At 37.9% G+C, this 24,204-nt stretch overlaps 1 protein-coding gene across 3 annotated transcripts in view; it reads right to left on the minus strand.

The window, feature by feature from the left end:
- Positions 1-24,204, minus strand: part of LOC117414986 (protein NEL-like) — a 77,108-nt gene that overhangs the window by 36,418 nt on the left and 16,486 nt on the right. For all 3 annotated transcript variants that reach the window (XM_059027508.1, XM_059027507.1, XM_034024880.3), the window contains exons 6-13: positions 23,506-23,578; positions 23,315-23,397; positions 22,108-22,236; positions 20,809-20,911; positions 19,205-19,296; positions 17,365-17,467; positions 15,999-16,127; positions 5,686-5,811 (exon numbers count right to left, since the gene is read on the minus strand). In XM_059027508.1, the coding sequence (XP_058883491.1) occupies positions 5,686-5,811; positions 15,999-16,127; positions 17,365-17,467; positions 19,205-19,296; positions 20,809-20,911; positions 22,108-22,236; positions 23,315-23,397; positions 23,506-23,578 (838 nt within the window). The remainder of the gene's footprint in view (positions 1-5,685; positions 5,812-15,998; positions 16,128-17,364; positions 17,468-19,204; positions 19,297-20,808; positions 20,912-22,107; positions 22,237-23,314; positions 23,398-23,505; positions 23,579-24,204) is intronic.

Here is a 24,204-nt window from a genome sequence, read left to right on the forward strand (position 1 = left end):
TTAACGTGGAATTTTCTTGGTTAAAAAAATAAAAGCTTCTAAATCATGCTTTATTTGCATTGCTGCAGCTCACCGTGTGAAGATCACTTGAGTTAAATAAACATTACATTAATTTTAAAGTCTACATTTATTAAAGGTTTATTGTTATAATGTTGTATACGGCTACTTTTCCAATTCTCCCATCACAATGAATACCAATTACAATCACCTTCATTATAAAGTCCACCTCACTTTAGCACCCGCAATGATTGTTTCCTAATTAGACTGTTATAATGAAGATGGTAATTATTTTCAGTATGCTACAGACATATTGTAACAAAGATATACATACTGTAGGTATTTATATGCGCTGATATTTTTTAAGCAGATTTTTTATATAAAACGTTTCCATGATCATTCAGTAGCGTTATTAAATTGTATTGTTATCATGTAATAAGTAGTGTGTTTACTAAACATACAAATATTACCTGGCCATCAATCTTGAAAGGGAACACAGCTGTTGTACATTCCACTGCATGTACTCTGAGATGTACTCTTTACTCTGCCATCCCATAGACTCACAAAGCTTTAATCATGAGTTAATTCAATTCAGTTTTTTTCCGGTCAATTTTTATGAATAAAGTTAGATATTCCCAAAACCTTCCAAAATTGTTGTTAAAAAGAGCCAATGACTGAACAGTTTCATGAATATCACTGAAAAGGCATTCTTTAAATAACTCATGAGTTTTGTGAATAAAAGCTATTCATACATATATGGGTAAGGGGACCGAATGAACCTTTATAAGTGTTATATATAGCAGATTGTGTTCTTCTTCTTATTATTATTATTATTATTAGTAGTAGTAGTATGTCACAAAGACGGCCAGAGTGGGTTGCGTCAGACCAGAAAGGATTTCAAACACAGAGACGGTGGTTGTGATGAGCTGAGTGCAATGGCTGCACTCAGCGTTTAATAACAAAATAAAAGGTTTAAACAACGGAATACAAAACAGGACACGGCACTTGATGCCAAAATAAACACACAGACAAAACGACTGACACTTAACAAACGGTGCACGGAGACAAACAAACACGGTGAGAACAAACACTTATATTTACGATCTTTCGCTTTTAATTACTCCTCTCTCTCTCACCCGTTCTCCTCTTCCGAACACCCAACCCCCGACTGAGTGCTACGTGTCTATATATACTGTTGTGCTGGGATTCAATTACTAATTAATTATTCACTTGAATCCCAGCACGTGAATTAATTCTGTGCAACCCCGTGCTCACATATTACATTTAACCAGCACGTGAAGTGATTTGTGCTCTCCTCGTGCCTAAATACAAATCTACACTTTTTAAACACACGTGAAACACAGACCCGTTTATATCCCGTGTACCAATCTATACACCAACATTAACACACGCACGCAACATACAACACAGATCACACAAATGCACACAGGGGCGGGGCACTTTGCCACATATACCCCCCCTTGTGCGCAGCACACATGGCCTCAACGGCCACCTCCCCCCTTAAAAACCCAGCAGTCCAGAACAAAGTCTCGGGCTGGGAAGGGAGGCTTCAGTGGGCCCTTGGCTGGCAATGCTGTCAGCACCCCTGCCGGTAGTGGCACGGCTGACAGCCTGTTGGTCCCGTACTGCAGCGAAAAAGCTGCGGGGGCAGGTGGTCCCCCGACCTCCCCCTTCTTCGTAGCCGGCAGCTCCCTCCTGTGGGGCTCCGGCCACAAGAACTCCTGCAGCGAAACTGCTGCTGGGGAAAGTGGTCTCCAGACCTCCTCCCCCTTCTTCGTGGCCGGCAGCTCCCCTTTCTGGGGCTCCGGCCACCGTACTCCCTGCGGAGGTACGGGCAGCAGAGGCAGCTCCTGCTCCTCTGCTCCGGGCGGTGGTGGAGGCAGAGGCAGCTCCAGCTCCTCTGCTCCTTGCGGTGGTGGTGGCGGAGGCAGAGGCAGCTCCTGCTCCTCTGCTCCTTGCGGTGGTGGTGGCGGAGGCAGAGGCAGCTCCTGCTCCTCTGCTCCTTGCGGTGGTGGTGGCGGAGGCAGAGGCAGCTCCTGCTCCTCTGCTCCTGGCGGTGGTGGTGGCGGAGGCAGAGGCAGCTCCTGCTCCTCTGCTCCTGGCGGTGGTGGTGGCGGAGGCAGAGGCAGCTCCTGCTCCTCTGCTCCTGGCGGTGCTGGAGGCAGAGGCAGCTCCTGCTCCTCTGCTTCTGGCGGTGCTGGCTCCCTCTGCTGTGGCGGCTGGGCATGTGCGCGCCGTGCTGCCTTCAGCAGCATAGCGAGAGGCTGCTGGGGGACACCAGCATCCTGCCCTTCTCCCCCCCAAAAATTTTCAGGGGGTTGAGCCTGTAACCCCTCCCCTTCTGGCTCTTGGGGCTGAACCAGCAGGCATTTTCCCTCTGCTGGTGGCTTGGGTCCCAGGGCTGTGGAAGCCCCGACTTGCCTCCCTTTGGGCTGTGGACGCCCCGACTCCTCCCTGTTGGGCTGTGGACGCCCCGACTCCTCCCTGTTGGGCTGTGGACGCCCCGACTCCTCCCTGTTGGGCTGTGGACGCCCCGACTCCTCCCTGTTGGGCTGTGGACGCCCCGACTCCTCCCTGTTGGGCTGTGGACGTTCGGGCTCCCCCCACTCAGGCGTAGGACGTTCGGGTTCCTCCCACTCAGGCGTAGGACGTTCGGGCTCCTCCCACTCAGGCGTAGGACGTTCGGGCTCCTTCCGCTTGGGCTCCTCCCATTTGGGCTGTGGATGCTCAGGCTCCTCCCATTTGGGCTGTGGACGCTCAGGCTCCTCCCGCTTGGGCTGTGGACGCTCAGGCTCCTCCCACTTGGGCTGTGGAGGCAAAACCAGCAGGCATTCACCCTCTGCTGGTGGAGATGGGGACAGCAGGTACTCACCCTCTGCTGGTGGAGATGGGGACAGCAGGTACTCACCCTCTGCTGGTGGTCCTGCTACCTGGGCTGCTGTTCCGTTGATGGTTGCCTCCAGGTAGCTGAGGACAAACTCCACACCTTCCTCCAAGGTGTTTGGGGTGTGTTCCTCCTGAAAGGCCTCCCATCTCTCACTGTCCATCATCCACAGGGCCCGGACGACCATGGGCAGAGACTGGGCCTCCCGCCCAGCATTCTCCAGGAACCAGCACCGCAGTTTGATGGCGTCTTCTGCCATAATATAATTTTTTTTTTTTTTTTTTTTAATCCAGACCCCTCCTGGTCTGACGCTTGGAGGCGCGGCTATCCCACGATGACACCACGTGTCACAAAGACGGCCAGAGTGGGTTGCGTCAGACCAGAAAGGATTTCAAACACAGAGACGGTGGTTGTGATGAGCTGAGTGCAATGGCTGCACTCAGCGTTTAATAACAAAATAAAAGGTTTAAACAACGGAATACAAAACAGGACACGGCACTTGACGCCAAAATAAACACACAGACAAAACGACTGACACTTAACAAACGGTGCACGGAGACAAACAAACACGGTGAGAACAAACACTTATATTTACGATCTTTCGCTTTTAATTACTCCTCTCTCTCTCACCCGTTCTCCTCTTCCGAACACCCAACCCCCGACTGAGTGCTACGTGTCTATATATACTGTTGTGCTGGGATTCAATTACTAATTAATTATTCACTTGAATCCCAGCACGTGAATTAATTCTGTGCAACCCCGTGCTCACATATTACATTTAACCAGCACGTGAAGTGATTTGTGCTCTCCTCGTGCCTAAATACAAATCTACACTTTTTAAACACACGTGAAACACAGACCCGTTTATATCCCGTGTACCAATCTATACACCAACATTAACACACGCACGCAACATACAACACAGATCACACAAATGCACACAGGGGCGGGGCACTTTGCCACATAGTAGTATTCGTGTTATTTATTTGTTTAAATGTAATCTGAATAAAAAAACAAAAAACACCTTGTACAGTATATGAATGAATAATGAATGGGATGTAGCTTATTACATTTGTTAAATTAAATAGTCTTTGCTGCCTGTGTCCCATTTTGGATATAATCAATATCTTCAATAGCTCAGCAAATCAGTGTTGTTACATTAAAAATGTACATTATAGTGTACTATGTTTACAGTACCTTTCAGTATATTTTACAGAAAAATATCCAAGCAAAGTGGCATCAGATTTGCATGAGCCTTTGTTATCCCAATCAATCAGATTCATGCAAAAGTAGGTCATAATGACCTACATTCAGACACCCTAAAAATCTGAATTTCCATGTAATTCCATGATGTGAGAGACACATACTAAGTGATGTCTTTCAGCACATCTTGATTAATTGAATTTACAATAATAAAGAAATGATTAAACAGGTTTGCAAACTTCACCCGAGCCTTTAGCGATGCTGGTGAACACAACAAAGAGCACAGACCTCTCCCTCAGTACTGAGGAGGTATGTCTCAGCTTCTCCTTTATTCATGTGGTCAGGCTGAATTGGCATTTCAGTTCAGCCTGACCACATTCTCACAGGGTATTCCCCAGGAAAAGAGAATTTTAGCCCTTTCCCTGTCAAATAAAATACAAAGTTTAATATTTACTGCTCTTTACCCCGTCACACATGGATAAAATATTCACTGGACCTCACTGTTGAAAGTAACTGTAAAGGGTGATCGAGGGGGGATCTCTGCTGATAGTGATCTCTATGGCATCAAATGTATAGTAGATGGTTTTATACTGTATTACATCAAAATGTTGATTTGTTGTATTAGTTTTACTCTGTACACTCATAAGGTAAGGTGGCTATAAGAGATGTATAAGGATGGTCGACATTAAGTTTCAGCAAAATTGAATGAGCAGTTCTCAAGATGTTGTTATAAATCTATGAATGACATACATAAGGACGGCTCCTCAATATTCCTCATGCGGGACATGTCGTTCCCTTTCTGGGGATAGTTGGGGGTAACATAATGTAAAAGAATACACAAATAGTAAAAATGATTCCTATAACAACGCAATGTAAAGAACCACATTTAAACTGTGTTAAATATTTATAGCCTTTCATGGAAATGGTTGCCACAATCTTCAGTTTGACCCTCAAGGAAAATCTTCCCCCTGGTGAACTGCTTAACTTAAACATAAATGAATTGGGGCTCCTGAGTGGCGCATCTGGTAAAGGCGCTCCGCGTGGAGTGCAGGATGCACCCTATAGCCTGGACGTCGCTGGTTCGAGACCAGGCTATTCCACTGCCGACCATGGACTGGAGCTCCCAGGGGGCGGCGCACAATTGGCCGAGCTCTGCCTGGGGGGGGGGGGGGGGGCTTAGGTTGGCCAGGGTGTCCTTGGCTCACCGCGACGCCTGTAGTCTGGCTGGGCGCCTGCGGGCTTGCCTGTAAGCTGCCCAGAGCTGCATTGTCCTCCGACACTGTAGCTCTGAGGTGGCTGCATAGTGGGTCTGCAGTGTGAAAAGAAGCGGTCGGCTGATGTATATATACATATATAGTTTACTACATAAAAAGACGTGTGATGTTTCTTTCTTTCATTGAACTTATCGCGGTGACCAGTCGCAACTTACTCGTGAGTTGATAGGTCATCTTTACCGGTGAGATAAAACAGTATCATGCAGGCAGTGGTACGCAGACAAAGGGTTTAACAAAAAGGCAGACACTAATGCATTTTTTACGATTTTACAGTTTTATGGAGGATTTAGAGTTATCACTGCTTACCTGTACATGAGTAGTCATCAATTCGAATGTATCCAGTGTTGCAGATGCATAAAAAAGATCCAGCGGTATTCACACACATGGTGTTTTCTCGACAATAGTGACGCCCTTCTGCACACTCATCTATGTCTGCAAGTAAAGGAAATGCATACATCATGGTTTGACACACCTAATAATGTCTAAACACAAAAGGATACAGTTAAGTTAGGATAATGAAATGTTTAGTTTCAAAACAGTTTCATACTTTTAAGGAACAAAAGAGTGAATCGCATTACTATACATTGTTCCATTTATGTTGTTCTTATATATTTACTTTTTTCCATAATCAGTGATTAAGGCAAGATGCTGCATTTGGCATATTTGTGGTGGGACTGAGAGCGAGCTCCCTGTGTAGGACAGATAACAGCAGATTGAAACTCACTGCAAGCCCAACATTTGCGGTATGTCATCTTTCACAGTTGTGAAACTAGGTCAACAAGCCCAGGAAGGCTATACTTCTCAAACTGACTCTGCTTCACAGTGAAAGTAGATGGTTGCATCATATGAACATCAATTAATGTAATAAATATCAGCTGGATGTTTACAGAATGGAGGAATGTTAAAAAAAATTACAGAACCTGCCTGTTTTTGTATTTTTGTTTTCATATTGAGCTATTTTAAAGCTTAATCCCACAAGTAGCTAGGTCTTCCTCTGTGGTTAATTGAAGTGTACTGAGAACTAGATTAATGCGCCAGGTTTACCTGCTTAGCTCTTTTAGAAAACAGCATATTTATGTATATGGAGTATATACCATGGCCTATCGGAAAATATTTGATTCATTTTAGCCAGCCTTGACCTTGTGACATTCATAGGTTTAAGCGATAACTATTGGTCACATTCAGTGTACAAACAGAAAACAGTCTCCTGAGTGGAAAAGATATGTGACAAAGCAGAGGATTTTATACTTGCCATGAAGTACACCAGATGCACCCTGTAGTTATAAGTACTACTGTATATTAAAATTGCTTTGTTCTCTTTTTGTTGTTTACTCAGACTGTATCGTTTAATCTTGGGTAACATGTAATCACAATCGAAGTAGATGGCTATGAGATCTTTCATACAATGTGCATTAATGCCCTCTTCCTTTGACATTGTGCATTATCTTACAATGACAGTGACATTTGTAAATCATTTTTTTCTCAATGATTTTGTGCTTGGCTTAATGTGCTTGGTTTTCAGGCTGTTATTAAACATGTATTTTTGTCAGATGCAAATTATCCTAATTTTCACTGCAAGTAAATAATGTAAAATGCAAGTATATTTTAAAAAGTATTTGTTTTGCAGGACAACCTGCCATATGTCAATACTCCTTGGCACCAGTTTCTCTGATATATATTCAACTAAAGAGTTGATCGCAGATTAATTTTTTTGTAACCAGAGCTGTGGTGGACACTGTGGTAAAATCCAGCTTGGCGCATGTATCCAACATAATAAACTGCAGGTTTAGTTATAAACCTTGGAATGTTTTTTTGTTTCCGTGTTGGTGCATTTTTAATAATTTTGCTGTTTTAATGGGTTAAACAGCACGCTTATAACTGTGCTGCTCTGGCCCTTGGGGCTTGTGTGACTGAGTTATGAGGTGCCTAAATCTTTAGGGTAATAGGACAGAAAGGTAACATTTGTTACATTTACTAACATAAAAATAATAATAAAAATAGTTTTAAAAAGACCAAATTATTCTAATTGATTTAAGTACTGTATTATTATGCAGGACAGCTGCAATAAGATAGTTACCTTTATTCAAAATGTGCACGGATTAACCTACTGATTAATCTACCGGTTAATCAACTAATGCCCGTAAAATATATATATATATGAGTTGCTAAACACACTTTACACAATTAGGACAAAGCTGAAAGACGAGCTCCGAAGGATGCTATTGTATTAATATTGCACTGATCTGAAATTCACACTGACTGGTACTGGTGAGTTGATTTAGGAGCTATTAACTCCAAGTACCATCGGTTACCAGTGACAGTTAGTCAGACTAGTTGAGGCTATACATTATAACTTGTCACTATTTGGATTACAGGCTTCTGAATTTAAATGGCTTGTAATGATGGTGAGGTGATTTTCATCTCCATTAACGGACTGCATTTGTGTGATTGCTCTGCCACATAGCAGCACATGATAAAGCACCACAAAAGAAAAAAAAAAAAAACGACGTCTGCTTTAATCTTCAAATAAAAAAAAAACTTCTCAAGCCTTATATAAAGCATATTAAGAAAGACTTGAGCATATTGAGTCCTACCTACCCAATGGACACCACTCAATGCAACAGTAATTTATTTGTGTACTTATTTATTAGAAATTCACTTATTTAATAGTCAATTAAAATAAGACAATTTGTTTTACAGAGCACTAACTGAGCCACTATCATTAATACATCTTAAAGGTATCATTATAAAAATCGAAGAAGATACAGCAAAGTACAAGACATGATTTCCAATTCAAACAGCTGATTTACTGACTGAATTTACTGAAAGGACTGAACGGACAAGCTAGGCAAGGCTAAAATAAGTGTGTTACATTTGCCATTTAAAAATCTGTTCTGTTCCTTCTAACTACTGGATCTGTTTCCTCAACAAAGAGAATTGAAATACTGCTGGTGTACCGTTGCTGGTGAAAGGTAATAACTAATTCTGGTACTGTACCTCTGTTTAAGCTATGTCTCTTGCACACAAGACTATACATCTCAGCAGGTCTGACTCTATGAATCAGCAGGGTACAGTTTGGAGAATGTGAATGTGCAGCTGAAATCTGTAGGGTACTGTCCTTAAGTTAGGACTAAGCTGATGGATAAAATCCTCGCTTTAGAAGCCCCATGCCAGACCTTACAATGAAAGACAGCTGGAAGGTACACACAAATCCATAACAATCACTGGCACTGCAATGTTTCTGTTGTGTGAAAATGGGTGATTATAAATTTACTTTGCTTGTGTTGCTGCAGGAAAAAAAAATCCTAACAAACAGAAAGAATGATTGATATCTGTCTTTGTGTGTACACCCTTATAAAAGTTTACCACAGTTAAGGCATTGCATAGTGCATGGTAAAGCCTAGGTAAACATTGTAAAGAGTAGTGAGGTGTGGTAAAGCATTCTGCTGTTTAATGCTTGCCAGGCGATGTAATTAAGTAATTAACACATTATCTTCTGGTTATGAGGGACAATTGTGACTATTATGCCATTGATGTGTAGTGCAGGCTTCAAGCTTCTTGAATACTAATCTTTACCTCTTTACTTTTTTATTTTTAATACTACTACCCCTTTCCTTTTCTGTAAACTAAAGGCCAATTACATATTTCTAAAGTGTAATTATGCCAGTAGCCATCTAAAGCATTCCATAGTTCAATGACCAATTCACAAAATGGTGGTCCTTAAGTAATGGGATGAAGTATTAAATTGACATTGTGTGCCTGTAGGACTAAAAAGTGCTCTTTTAAAAATGCACTGTTATTCTGTTATGTCTACGTAATCCTCTGAGACCTCCGCTGACTGAAATGTTCAAGCATACCAAAGGTCTCAAAGCACAGTTTAACTACAGTGTATGGAGCACTGTTGCAACACAGATAATATACCATTGCTTTCATGTGCCTTCCTGGCACTCTGCAGGATTATTGTTATTAACACATGACTCATAAAACAAGGACATCATTGAACAAACAGGGAATATAATGTTGTATTCTTTATGACAATAATGGATAGATGTTTCAAGGAGAAGCAAAGTAATACTTTGACAAGGATATAAGCCGTCACCAGAGATTGTTTTCAATGTGCGTATCTGAAATTATTAACAGCCCTCTCAACATTTTTAAAAGATAGATTTTATATTCTTAGCCTCTATATGAATCTCTGAAATAACATACCAATTATTTACTAGTTTATTATATGTTAATAATTAATTAACAGAACAATCATTATTATTATTATTTCAAAACATTTCGATTTTAATTAAGCGTGTGTCTTGGCGAGAATACAGATACTGGTTATTCTGCATGCATCTGACCAGTCTGCAAGCATTTCACCAAAAACTACATTTCTCAAACACAACAGCAGACACTTGTATTTATATTAGAAAGTCAATTAACTATATCTGATTATTTGTTCACTTCATAAAAAAAAGCATTTGTCCTAATGTGCTTTATACAAAACTAGTATTCTTGTTTTAAGGCTGTAAGTAAACACTGTGCATGTTACAATTCAACTACTACCTTTTCAGAATGTATAGATCACCCAATTTTCTTTCAATAACATTGGAAGGTCATAGAAGCTGGATTCTAAACTGAGTTGCTCTGCTTTTTTTTGGAGCCCACAATGCAATTCTTGACACTGGACTGCTTGATGCATTTTTTATTTAGTTTTTACTTAGCAAATCTTACACAGTCCTTTTTTTGCTTTAAGGGTAGTTTGCCGTTACTCTGCCATTAGCTTTATCTGTTTTGACAGTGAAACCCAAAGTAGGTGCTACACCTGACCTTCTTTTGACATTGATTAATTGTCTGTAATGTGCAAATATATCTGTGCTTTATAACAATTCAGCCTATAACAATTCAACTTTAGACCAGACCTTTTTATGAACAGTAAACAAAAAACAGCAGTAGGTAAGATAATGAACAGCCTTTATTTTTACAATAAACATGCTTTTTAAAAGCAGAAGCCTTTATACCAGTATTCACCTATACCAGTATACACTTGATAGCTATGCTAAACCAGGAAGGTTTGACCTGCCAAACACAGGGTCAAATCTATGAATTTCTCATGCTTGGAGGCAGACTCACTTTGTGGAGCAGTAGGATGACTTAATGCCATACTCCTCAAATGACACATACATACACTGGAAATCGTGACAACCATTGGTCCTCAGGGTTAGAATCTCAGTTCATAACATTCACTTCGGGTGCTTTGGTCAAAGAGAAATATTACATGTTACAAGAAGAAGACCAGCACTCACTTCCCAGCTTTTAAAAAAAGATGACTTTATTTATTTATTCATTTTAATTTTTTTTTTTTAAACGGCAGACACGCAAGCAGAACCGTGATGTGAAGGGAGTGGTGTTTGTCTTCTTGTAACATGGACCAAAGTCCATACCTAAAGTATTAGTCCTACAGTATTGCACTGAAATACACTTTAACTAAGCATAAGTGATCAACCAATAACTTTGATCAGATAGGTGACTAAAACTCAATCATATCCTGTCAGTTTCATTCAGCTTCATCTATGATTGCTTGGGGCCCGAAAGGATTAGTGTGTGTCAGGTATTTCTGGTCTACTTGGGGCTTTATCCATTTCCTACTATAGAAAATCTATTGTTGGAAAACCAACACATCGAGGGTCAGAACTGCTATTCTATAGAGAGATAAAATATCAAATCTAGAAAGAAATCATCTCTAAAAGAAGGTTAACAAAGCAACAAAGGAGGGATAAAGTGAAAAGCTGAAAATATTAAAAGGGGAAATGGCAACAAGGATATACACTAGCAAATAAAGGTCAGTACGCAAAAAAACCCCATACATGGTCAGATAATTTAAGGATTCTGATTGTGTTTTTGCAGTCTATTTTTATTCCTATTTTATCTCCAAGTGCTTTTACCACTTAATCAATCACAAAACAGTAACTAATAACACAATTAAGGCTAGGCAGAAAATGAACAGTAATGTAAAAAATGGTTTAGTGGAAGGTGGATGTTGCACTGTGATCATGTTAGGAATATTAATAATAAAGATTTTGGAAGAACAATGAAATTTGTTTTTCTCAAGCAGGCTCTGATTTACTGCAAAAGAAGTACAGTGTTCCCCAGAGCCTCATGTCATCCTTTGCTTTCATAAAAAATTGAACACAGATGATTTCATTTTCTATATTTAGTTCTGAGAGTACTTGTGCTTTTAAAAAAAAAATACCAGAAGCTTTAAGTATGTCCCTGGTTTTAATTCCTCTATCCAGTGCATATGCCTTAAGAGTTTATTTATTATTTTTTTCAGTTATTATCAGAAATGTTGTGATGTCATTTCTACCTAGCTGGTTCTGCGTTTATACTTCCTGCAGGGATTTGATATATATTTATACAATAACATTGTCATTAATTCCTTCAAAACCAAGATACAAGGTTATTTGAAATACCACTTAGAGGTAAACATTGACAGTGTTTATTGTTGGTGCATTGCTTTTCTTTAAAAATAAATAAATAAATAAATAAATAAATAATTAAACCACCAGCTTCGAAAGGAGATGAACAGGTGTTGTTTCAATTTATGTTTGTTCAGCATCATTCTGATAGGAAGTTAATTTACTAAGAAAACATACAGCAACAAACAGAGCAGCTGCAGTTTTAAAGCAGTACATTGAAGCAGCGTCCTGAACAAACCTTGCTCTGCAGTGTACCCGCACTGTGGCAGTTTGATTACTTAACACACAATATTGGTCCATAATGTCTCGCCAAGAGTATGTCTGCATTTCTTTACAGTGTATTTCTTTACAGGCGCAATCGACATTGGCAACGACTTCCTGTCCAAACCGTTATCTAATTGTATAACTATGTTTCTATTAAACTCTTCTGGGTAGTATTTCAGAGTAGCATTTAACTTGAATTATTCACAGTTTTAAACAAAGAGGCCAAAACAAATGGACAGGGATAAGCAGCTTGTAGGATGTGAAGCTTGTATTTATTTTATATATATATATATATATATATATATATATATATATATATATATATATATATATATATATATATATATATATATGTATATCTATATATATATATATATATATATATATATATATTTTTTCTTTCTTTGTTATTGCTGCTTCTGCTGCTGTTGTTTCAACGGACTGGTTTATATTCATAGTGGTTGATGAAGTTTTTATGTAGCACTAACTCATCCTCTGCAGAAAGGGATTATGTTGTGTAAATCTACATGAATGTGCTTTTTGAAGCATTTTAATAAGAACACATTTAGCTTATCCTGTCTACTCTTGTTTGTGCTTACGTGATGTGTAATACACACAGTTCAGAGAGTGACATTATAGGGTGTGATAGGCATTGCAATATATATATATATATATATATATATATATATATATATATGGTAGCAAGATAATACCGAAAGTAATGCACTGTCGCCACTTAAAAATATACATTTCTGACCACATAGTATACCTAAAGGTGACATACAGGGTCAAAATCTAGTACAATGAATTTGTGCCATTTGATAGTTGCTTAGCCTTGATAATAAAAGTACTGGACAAGGTGCCCTATCAATGCAAGCACAGGGAATGACAGCATCTTTAATTTAACTGATGTTCTACAGCTCTGTAATTGCCTGGGGCAAGTGTTGACCAAGGCATGTTAAAAACTCCCTGTGTTTAAGATAAACAGTCTTTCATGTTACCCAGCCCCCTTTCATTTTGGAGAACAGCAGTTAGAAAGTTTGCAAGAATCTATTGATCTGCTCAAGGACAACTGCAGAGTTTTTAGTGCGGCATCTTTAATGACAGCAGGACTGGCAGCTTTACTGCCTTTCGAACTGTATTCTGAATGTAAGAACCTAAAGATATGAAGGTTAACTGAATGACCTTCAGTGCTGGATTTGCTGTAATCCAAAAGAATCAAGACAATTTGAGCTGCCATTGAGTTTTATGAGCTTGCTCATGTTAAAAAAAAAAAAAAAAAAACTTTTCAGCAAATTGTTAATGTATAAAACCTCTGTCATCCCTGTAGCACCCATCAGACATTTTAGTCCTTCCAACTTTTGAGCAGAAACAGAAGGCTGCCACACATATTTTACCCCATATATTTAAGAGTAAGAAATTGAGATATTGAAAATAACCATGGCAACTCAATATTGGAGTAAGAGACCTCAGAACCTCTCAGAATGATTGCATTCTACATACAAAAAAAAAATAATTGAAGCTACTTATTCTTTAACTTATCACTTTTTGGTTGTATTCTTGTATTTATTTTCCTACCCTAATCTGCCTGACCAGTAGTGGTTGCTAAAGCAACGCGCAGGAGCAAATTTTGCCTGTAGGCCCATACTAGTATGATTAACCCAACACTCAAAGCAGCAGTGCTTTTACTAGGTGAGCCACTGGGAAATAATTAAATACAAATGTAAATATATCTATAAAATTAATATTGTGACAAACTTTCTAATGGTAAAAACTTAACAAGCAAGGGCCAAATTGATGAAAGCAGTGTGGGGGGGGGGGGATCAAAATATTACAGAATATGGAAACAATGGGAACGGACATATATGGTTATAACCACTGGGTCACGAGCATTGATGTAGAACAATCCAATTCTAAAATCTATCTAACAAAGTAAAACATGGTTACTGTATGTTATACACTGCAGTCTAGTTTCCTTATATAATGCTTTACATTGCCACTCACCAAGTATGTGCCCTAGGGGTTCAAGGATGGCATATTCACTTTGGATGGAAAGGCAGATGTCAAGTGTCCTCAATATCCCTGTCCTGAATGATCTAGTAACAGCAGCCATTTAATACTTCAGGTTCAATCATGTTTCTTGGTTGGTTCCCATTCTGACATGGAAAGTATAGGTCCCCCGTTATGGGGGAAGACGGCTCAATGGGCAAACCCCATTGCCACAAGACATGCCTGGAACATCGACGTTTTGATTGGCAAAAGCAGGTATTGTCCAGTGGAACATGGTCACGCAAGGTCTGAGACAAGATTTTATAGAAAGTGAAGGTCGTGCAAGTACAAGTTTTGATAGGAAATATTATGGATCAACTTCCAGACCTTGTCAAACAGTGTATATGTTTAAACAGCCAACATAGATATTAATTCATTTTATACTTATTATTGTAATGTACAGATACTGGATAGAAATGTGTACAGTCTGCTCTATTAAAGAATCGCAATTACATTTAAGTGCATACTTTACATGTATAGTAAGTAAAAGTATATGGTATAGTATAGCAAAAGAAGGAAGGAAATATTGATTTTCATTATATAACATCCTTTTTAAGATTCATATTAAACACAGTACATGTGAATAAGCTTCCCAGGGGAACGAGGACTAGCTGTGCAGGAACAGATCAGAAATACCTGTCAGGCAGAGGCTGGATAAAATATATGCTCACAATCAGGTGTTCAATTTACCCTATGCAAGTGACTGCATTATTGTACGAGTTATGACTGTAAAATGAGTTACAATGGCAAAACGATGGCTTCCGCCATTCCCTCAGGGTTTTGTGCACGAGAAAAAGAGAGATTTGTGAAAGAGGCTGCTTGTATAACTATAATATTCAGAACATGATTGTGGACTGTTCTAATCCTCATATACATGCCTGTATTAAACATGTCACAATAAATCACAGGACTATTCGTTTTCTCTTTATATTACTGTCTTTTTGTTACTATGTACATTAGAGATGGTAACAGTTTAAAGATTAAACATTTAAACATTTTCCATTTTTTTTTCCTAAATGTTCAACTATTGTGAAAGATATACATGTTATCTATGGAGGTCAACTGTAGTGTTTATATAGTTCAATGTGGACAATGTAAGGTTATTTATTCAATATTTAAGTATTTTCCAAATGCACGTTGTTGTAGTATATAATGAAGGCAGCACTCTAATGGAGGGCTCAGGATGGCAATCCCAACATGTTCACTAATCCGTAGTTCACTGCCATACATACTGAACCTAAGGCAGCAGTGTGGAGTAGTGGTTAGGGCTCTGGACTCTTGACAGGAGGGTCATGGGTTCAATCCCAGGTGGGGGACACTGCTGCTGTACCCTTGAGCAAGGTACTTTACCTAGATTGCTCCAGTAAAAACCCAACTGTATAAATGAGTAATTGTATGTAAAAATAATGTGTAAAAAAATAATGTCATTGTATGTAAAAATAACGTGATATCTTGTAACAATTGTAAGTAGCCCTGGATAAGGGCGTCTGCTAAAAAATTAATAATAATAAGACAAACAGATATATGTTTAACCCGGTCTAAGTCATTTTATTATAGAGAGCATCCAAATTCACATATTGGCTACCACTATACAGCATTATGCACCCTGTGGTCACAAAAACCTTACTAGGGGCCCTGCACCCACCAATAAATAGTACAGTATGTTATACACAGATATACTGAATAACATCCAAATGGGTTACATTATGGGTTGCAGTTACTAATTACTTACTTAGTTCATCAAAACCATCTATTTGTGACAATATGTCTGGCCCATGACTTGCCATGTCATTTCTAAAGGTGTCCCATGGCTCTCATTAAGATTTCAAATTGGCTTACCTTCACAGTAGGCATTGTCTTCACGAAGGGCCCGGAATCCATCTCTGCAGCTGCAGCAGGCTCCAGCCTCCAAGTTCACGCATTCAGAGTGATCCATACAGCGGTGTCCATCAGCGCAAAAGTCATACCCTTTGAATGGGGGGGAGGTGTAGGAATAGCTTTTAAGAACCTGATTAACCACACTGAAATACAGGTGTTTATGGGTAACATGAAATGATGTGATCTAATAATACAAAGATGAGTGTGTGAGGATGGTTTGGCTTTCCCACATTTCGCTGGGACCACCCTCGAGAGGGCAAGGAAACACTTCAGTCTCCATGCCCAGATATAGCTTTGGCTACTGTGTGTCGGTGGGGATAATGAAACCAATATAAGAGAGGGATTTTTCAGAAATCCCTAGCATTGATGCTTCATCCTTGGAGGAGCTTGTAATTATTTACAATAAATGGTTATACACAGCTAACAAGCTGGAAGGAGCATCTTTATTTTCTGCATTATTGAGTATTTTGAAGAACCACAAATAGTCTGATTAATAATGTGTAATGCTAAAAAGCAGTTCTGAGTCAGTAATCAAAAAATGTTTTTACTCCTCATCCACAAATAGTAATGAAGCCTCTTGACCAGACAAAAAAAGAGTACGATACATAGATCCTAATTAACAACAGTTCAAATTGTCACTCTTTTATAAGTAGAGGCCAAGACTAAAATACAGTAGCATGGAGAATGGATTGCTTAATTAGCATGGCAATGCCTGGAGGAAGGTTAAAGCAATCCACTGGGCACTGTGGAGAAGTTACTGTCAGGCTACTTTTGAAAAAATATGTAGCTAAGGCTGATTATAAAAAAGGGCATATATTGTTGTGACTTTGTGAGTGCATGTGTCCCATATTGTCTTTAAGGATTTTTTCTTTTTTTTTTTTTAAGAAAAATAGTGTGATACAAGAAACATGTATTAAAGCTTTTTACTTTTGTAATATTGTTACTATGAAAAATTATCTTGATTGTAATGAATACTTGTACCATCGGACAACTCTGCACACTCCTATTAAACACTTTACATCATAATCATGTTTAATTGTAAGAAACAAGTAAAAGGCTGTTACCAGAAAAAGTCATGCTTAGCATTTTGGATCTAAAGACATGTATCATTTACCCTCCAAACAAAATCACTTGCAGTGCAGTTTTCAACAGATATATATAAAAAAAACAGATTTAAAGGAAATGGTTGTCAATATACTGTATACTTTAAATATACTATCTGCCAAGACATATATTCGCTGAAATAACAGTATTGGATGATTCTCCAAGTCTCTAATTTATAGGTCTATGAATTTGATTTTATACAAGAGGCTTCAGTGTGTCCTACCTTTGCAAACCTTGCAGCAGCTGTTGCCTAGTGTAATTTGCTGAGATGTTGCGCAGTTAAGTTCTGGACAACTTGGATATGTTATACGACGCATGGTCCTATCCTGTTAATGAAATAATATTTCTTATATTGTTATATGATTAATGAAAAATAAAACTTAAAAAGAACATCGACAAATTAATTTCCTTAGACTTCTTAGGATAAAAACACAAAACAGCCTGTTTTATTTCTGCCAATGACAAATTAAAAAGAAAAAAATAATAATAATAACCTTGCAAATATTATTTTGAAATTGGAAAAAAGTGAAATAAATGGCAGCTACTGTATAACAACAATTAATTCATTGCAGTATTTTATACAAATCTCAATAACGAAAATCCTTTTTTGGTTTCCCAGTTTTCATTTTTGCAGTCACTGTACACACAGGTGTTTGTAATTGTGAATTCCCACAGAGATAAATAGTGTTATACTCAAATCCCAACATGATCGTTCAGGGTACAACACTGCTGATCTTGAAGCTTCAGGCAGTATCTGATTTCTCATTACACACCATGGTTTCTAAACATGATTTTATTTAGAGAGCCACAGTTGTTTTGTTTGTCTTTTTGTGTGATTTTTTTTTACAGTATATATGTAGGACTGTCTGACATACAGTACTTTCTCATGTTCTCATGTATTTAATAAAACAATTAATATATTAGCTGTATGGGTCCAAACCAAAGAAGCAATGCTGAAATTGATACATTTTACTGGGCCAACATGAAGTACAAGCTTTCAAGACCATACTGGTACCTTCGCTAGTTAAAAAGACAATTTAGGATTTTGTTTTTAAGACAATGTAGTTTTAGGTGGTTTTTTTTTTCTTCTTCTTCTAATGTTTCATTATAATGAACTGGAATTTCAGTAAACATGCAAATCTTATTGAAAACACGGTTGATAAATTAAAAATTATTGATCACCTACGTGAATTGGATTTCACAAGACAGTTCCAGGCAGCGAACAAGGCACAGGGAGATACAGCAAGACTCCCAAAAGAGACACATTTAAAATCAATGTGTTCATACAAAACTATATATATATAGGTAATTAAAATAACTGGCACTTTGAAAGTCAGGTTTTCAACCAGCCTTGAAATGTTAACTTTAATTCCAGTTTTAGTTTAGCCTGTGCTTTTCTGCCTGAGATTTAATAAAAGCTGCAGCTAATCTGAGTCAGTCTGGCCCTGTCATATTTTAACCTTGCTGGCCATTCGGTTTCTATCTTGTCATTTCATAACACAGTGAATGACAGTTCCAGTTAAATAAATAAATGGTATAAATTCAGCTACCTTCCTGAGTTTCTTGCTGACTTTGGGCTCTTCATCTCAGGAAAAAAAATACTGTTTTCATTTAAATAAAAATATGCATATTAAAAAATATTCTGCCAATTTGAGAAATGAATAGTGTACTTGGGTGTTGGGTAGCATTATGGATTACACATTGGCAGGGACCAAATCAAAACTCTGACAACCCGCTAATCGCACTTAACAAAAATGTATTTAATAGTGTTTTCTTTTTTTTTGTATCTTATTTCTTCTACTCATAAAAAGAAAACACTATTAAATACAGTTTTGTTAAGTGAGATTAGCGGGTTGTCAAAGTTTTGATTTGGCCCCAGCCATTGTCTGCTAGAATTAATAATTGCACTTCAAGATTGTGATCAGATTTATGCCTGGCAACATTTTTTACATTTGAAAAACATCATTCCCCAAGAAAGATTCTTCCCCTAAGTAAAGAAAGCATATATATAGAAAAGATTCCACTGAAAGGAAAAGCACTTGCATTTAATAAGAAATACTTACCCTGCATTCATGGAGAAGGCAGACTCCAGAGGATGTGAACATTGCCTGTCTTTCTTCATCTAGATAAACCCTGCCACTGAATATGCACATCGCTGGTAACAGAAAAGAACACGGCTAAATAAACACCACTGCAAATAACAGATAGGAGACACATAACTTGTATCAGAGGGATCACAAAGTGAACTGTTTGATATGGCATTACTACATACAGAGGCATGCTGGGAGTAAATTGACACCTAGAACCTAGAAGACGTATGATATGTTTATTCTGCCTGAAACCGAGCAACGAAGGCTACACCTCTCATATTTGTTAATATCTGCAGATCCAACCTTAAGTAAAACATGGACCCATTTGGGTGACACCTGAATGAGACAGGCAATCTTCTCCTGGGACATTTGAGTGCTGGGCCATTGCTGGGACAGGTAAACGTTCTCGAAGGTTGACATCCATCTAGTATCTAACATCAGTGATCAGATTTATATCCTGTGATTGACTTGGCGACAACTGAATGTTAAGTACATGGAAAACTACAAAGCAGTATGTATGTAATTCATATGTATGTTGATGTAACATTATTCAGCAGGTTTCATTCTATAGGGTGATGCAAAACTTTGAGTCATAGTTGTATTCATTCAAACCCAATGACAGAATGACTAGGTGAATCACAAATTACGTGAAGTTGCTAAGGTGTGGCAGTGTGGAGTAGTGGTTAGGGCTCTGGACTCTTGACCGGAGGGTTGTGGGTTCAATCCCCAGTGGGGGACACTGCTGTTGTACCCTTGAGCAAAGTACTTTACCTAGATTGCTCCAGTAAAAACCCAACTGTATAAATGGGTAATTGTATGTAAAAATAATGTGATATCTGTATAATGTGATATGTTGTAACAATTGTAAGTCGCCCTGGATAAGGGCGTCTGCTAAGAAATAAATAATAATAATAAGGGTTTAAATTTGACTTTAAACATGCTTTCCATACATTGTACTTGCTATATAAAGATAATACGCCAATAAGGTTTATGGAGTGCTGTGTTTATTTCACTCACAAGGATGGACGAATAACTGTCGAGCCCCCAGAGGGCTGACAGAGTATCCTCTATTTATAACAATACCAGAAGTTTTGACAGGTCTCTCTGGAATGATATGTATAATAACTCACAACTGTACAAATGTGTGACAGTATAACAACAATTAATAACAGGTATAACACTATGACTTTGTTTTACATTTTAAAGCTGCAAAAATCTGTACATTTGCTCATTGCTTAAGTATACAAATTTCTTCAGATTAAACAAAAGAAAGCCCCCTTTATAGAACCATAAGAAGCAGATCATGCAGAGTACAATGCAAGCTTGTACTGAGTAAAGACTTCGATCTTACCAGCAAAATCAACCATCTACAAATAATCTGAGCCAGGAACTGATGCATAATATATAAAAATAGTATAGATTATTGACAAACATCATTTTTTAAAACTGCTGTTTTCCTTGACTGACAGATGTACCAGACGGTGCTGTATGTTGGATGGTTAAATAAAAAAAAAACACCCAGTTCCAATCAGTTGAAGAGATTGATCTTTTTTCTTTTAATGGATTGATGTACTTACGCTGACATTCCTTGCAGCATGCTCCATTTACATAAGCCAGCACAGAATCAGGAGCACATTGTAAAGGTGGACAGATTAGAGTCTCACACTGAACAGTACCATTCTAAGAGAAAACACATAAGCTTAGTTACTTACAGTAGCACATGTAGAGAGGCCATTCATTAACGCTTCACATTGTAAAGGCTGGTTCCACAGACTCGGATTAGCATCTTGGACGTTAATATGACACAACAGACTGCAGAGGATCTTTCAACCAATCAGAGTGCCAGTTTAGCCCTCAATATTGGCACAGTTTACATCACCAGCTGTAAAATCCTACCTGAGGCACCTCCTGGAATTCAACTGTAAAGTCAATACAGAAATCACAATCTCTCTTTTCAACCTTTTTCCCTTTTTTGAAAGAAAGATATATATAGTTGGATTTTGTGACATATACAGTATGTTAGAAGTAAAGCAGTATATAATGGGAGTTATAGACGGTAAGCGTCTAAGTATGGGTTATACTGACACTCATCAGGCTGAGCGGAATCTGTGAAACCAGCATGTAATGTTGTTGAAAGGAAATACTTGATCAGAATTATTTTGTTCCCGATAACCTTGCAATGCAGCACATTTTATTTATCCCTTCAACTGTTTCAGCTTTTTTTGAAATACTTCAAAAGAGCTTAAAATGGAGCTAATGAATGCTAGTGTGCATTTTCAATATTATTTTAGGGAAGTTATGTGAAATACCAAAACGAGGATTTGAATGAAATAATACTAATCTTTGTTAATTTTCAACCTGGGTGAGACTTGCAACTTTTAACATGTTCTTTTGTCAGCAGAGTTCAACAGACTTAGTAATATACTACCATATGACAGAAATTTGACTTCCCCTATGTGGTCATCACTATTAGTGAATAGTCCCAACTCCAATTCTGTACAACAGTTGAGACAGGCATGGGCTATATGTAGTCATGGAGTCTATAACACTTTGGAAGGTCTCCTGAGGTATCAGGGACCATTTATCTTAACACTTACAATAGAGCACACACTGTGGTAAGATGGAGTTGAGACGTTCATTCCATATGGCCATGTGTATAAAGACATAGCCCACCAAATGTACAGGTGCAGGAGCTTGCTAATTGTATCCTCTAATCTAGGCATAATGTGTGAATGTGATCGAAAGGGGTTCTGCATTATTCATCTTATTGCCCTAAGGAAATACTTAATGAATCTGTGGTTCTGCATTGTGCCATTCAATTAAACATTTACACAAAGAGGGGATTTAAATCAAATCTACACAGAGGAGGCACATACCATGCAAGTGCAGTTCTTACAGCCATCTGTCCATGATTCAAACGCTCTGTAGACATTTCCCTTTGCATTGCAGGTCCTCTCACAATAGCACTGATCCAAGCTATTCATCTTCTCCTCTGCTCGGGACAGCTGTGTGTACATTTTATAAAGAAGGGGCGCTTTTATACTTCTGAATGTAGCATTATCTTAATGAATAATCATATTAGGAACAATATCTATAGCACACGACTTCAGTGCCCTGCAGGTGAAGAGATTTTCTGTAAATGACGCTTGTGCAAATCAACCGATAAAACCAATTAGGCGCAGTTTTAATCCCTGCATGTTTTATTTAGCACTCATTTCAACCAAAGAACTTATTATTATTATTATTATTATTATTTCTTATCAGACGCCCTTATCCAGGGCGACTTACAATTGTTACAAGATATCACATTATACATTATTTCACATTATACAGGTATCACATTATTTTTACATACAATTACCCATTTATACAGTTGGGTTTTTACTGGAGCAATCTAGGTAAAGTACCTTGCTCAAGGGTACAGCAGCAGTGTCCCCCACTGGGGATTGAATCCACAACCCTCTGGTCAAGAGTCCAGAGCCCTAACCACTACTCCACACTGCTGCCCCATCTGCGTTAACCCATAAAATGGTTGTATTCCAACGAACTATGTTCGTTTTTTTATATATAAAATGCATTTTTTATGTTATTTCTACGTAAGAAAAACATTTAAAACCAAAGACACACACACACACATACACACACAACATAACACCCAACAAAAGCACCAAAAATACCAAAATACTGAATTTAAAATGATTTCATTCTAATTTCTTTATTTTACAGTGTGCCAACCTCTAAACACTAAAACCATTATTAGTGTGAAGACAGATACATATTGTGTAGCACTCTATCTTTTATACTTTAGGTAAGGCATCATTTTCTCTAAAAAACAAAAACAAAAAAAACTAATGAGTGACTGAGCACAATGTCCTGTGAGCTACCTGTATATGTATCTTTTCCAATCAACAACTCCTAATTACTGAATTTCATTACACCTGTAGACACCCTCAGTGAGACTGCAAACATGACTTAAAAAGAATGCAATCCACACATGTTGAGAATATAATTGTGAATAAAAAAAATATATGTATTTTGATGATAGAAATCAATGAAGAGATGGATACTTTGCTGACGGGTTACCTTAGCTGAAGTTTTAGCCAATATATCTTGTAGTTCCATTATTTTTTGTACGAGGCCATGAAAATCATTGCAGGTGGGGCACGCTAAATACAATCAAACATGTAATATATTAAAAACATTGTAAACATCTGAAATGATATAGCATGCTGTACAATATAGTATTATGTACAGTGATACATGTAAAAACTTACTGCGGTTGAGATCTGGACACTGAGAAATAAATCCTTGTGGCATCACGAGCAACTGAACGTCTTGCATTATACCCTGGGAACAAGGAGAAGCAGTCATTGCAATTTGTATCTTATTATTATTATTATTATTATTATTATTATTATTATTATTATTATTATTATCTACTGTACTTTAAAGAACAAGAAGTTTTTAATGACATTTTAACAAATTTGCTTGAATAGTGATTTATTTTCATCAGAGCTGGGTTGGAGCTTTAAACAGTTTTGAAAAGCATATCAACTTATTGAAGTGCCAGAACTTCTACACTATTTGTCTTTCAATTCCTCATTCCTCACTCCCCTGCTTTTTTGTTTCTGAGTTTTCTACATTACTGTTGAATTTTCATCTTTAAAAAAAGTTAATTAAAGACTGGAGTAAATGCTTTAAAAATATGGCGCTTGCTTTTCAACCCTACTGGACTCTACATGAGTGCTATTTTTAAAAAGGAATAGTAATACACCAGCACTATTTTTGAAAAACAACGACTGCATGCAACAGAAAAATACATTTGGAAAGCATCCTGGAATTTTTAGAATTAGAGAGTCTTGAAATTTACTGGAAACAAATGTTAGGCCCCTGGCTGTTTGATTTGCTCTAACTGCTTTCATGTGTTAATCATCCGCTGCAATCTGTTCCACAGATAAAACACTGAAAAACAT

The sequence above is a fragment of the Acipenser ruthenus genome, chromosome 7 (assembly GCF_902713425.1).
Source record: "Acipenser ruthenus chromosome 7, fAciRut3.2 maternal haplotype, whole genome shotgun sequence".
Taxonomy (NCBI): Eukaryota; Metazoa; Chordata; class Actinopteri; order Acipenseriformes; family Acipenseridae; genus Acipenser; species Acipenser ruthenus.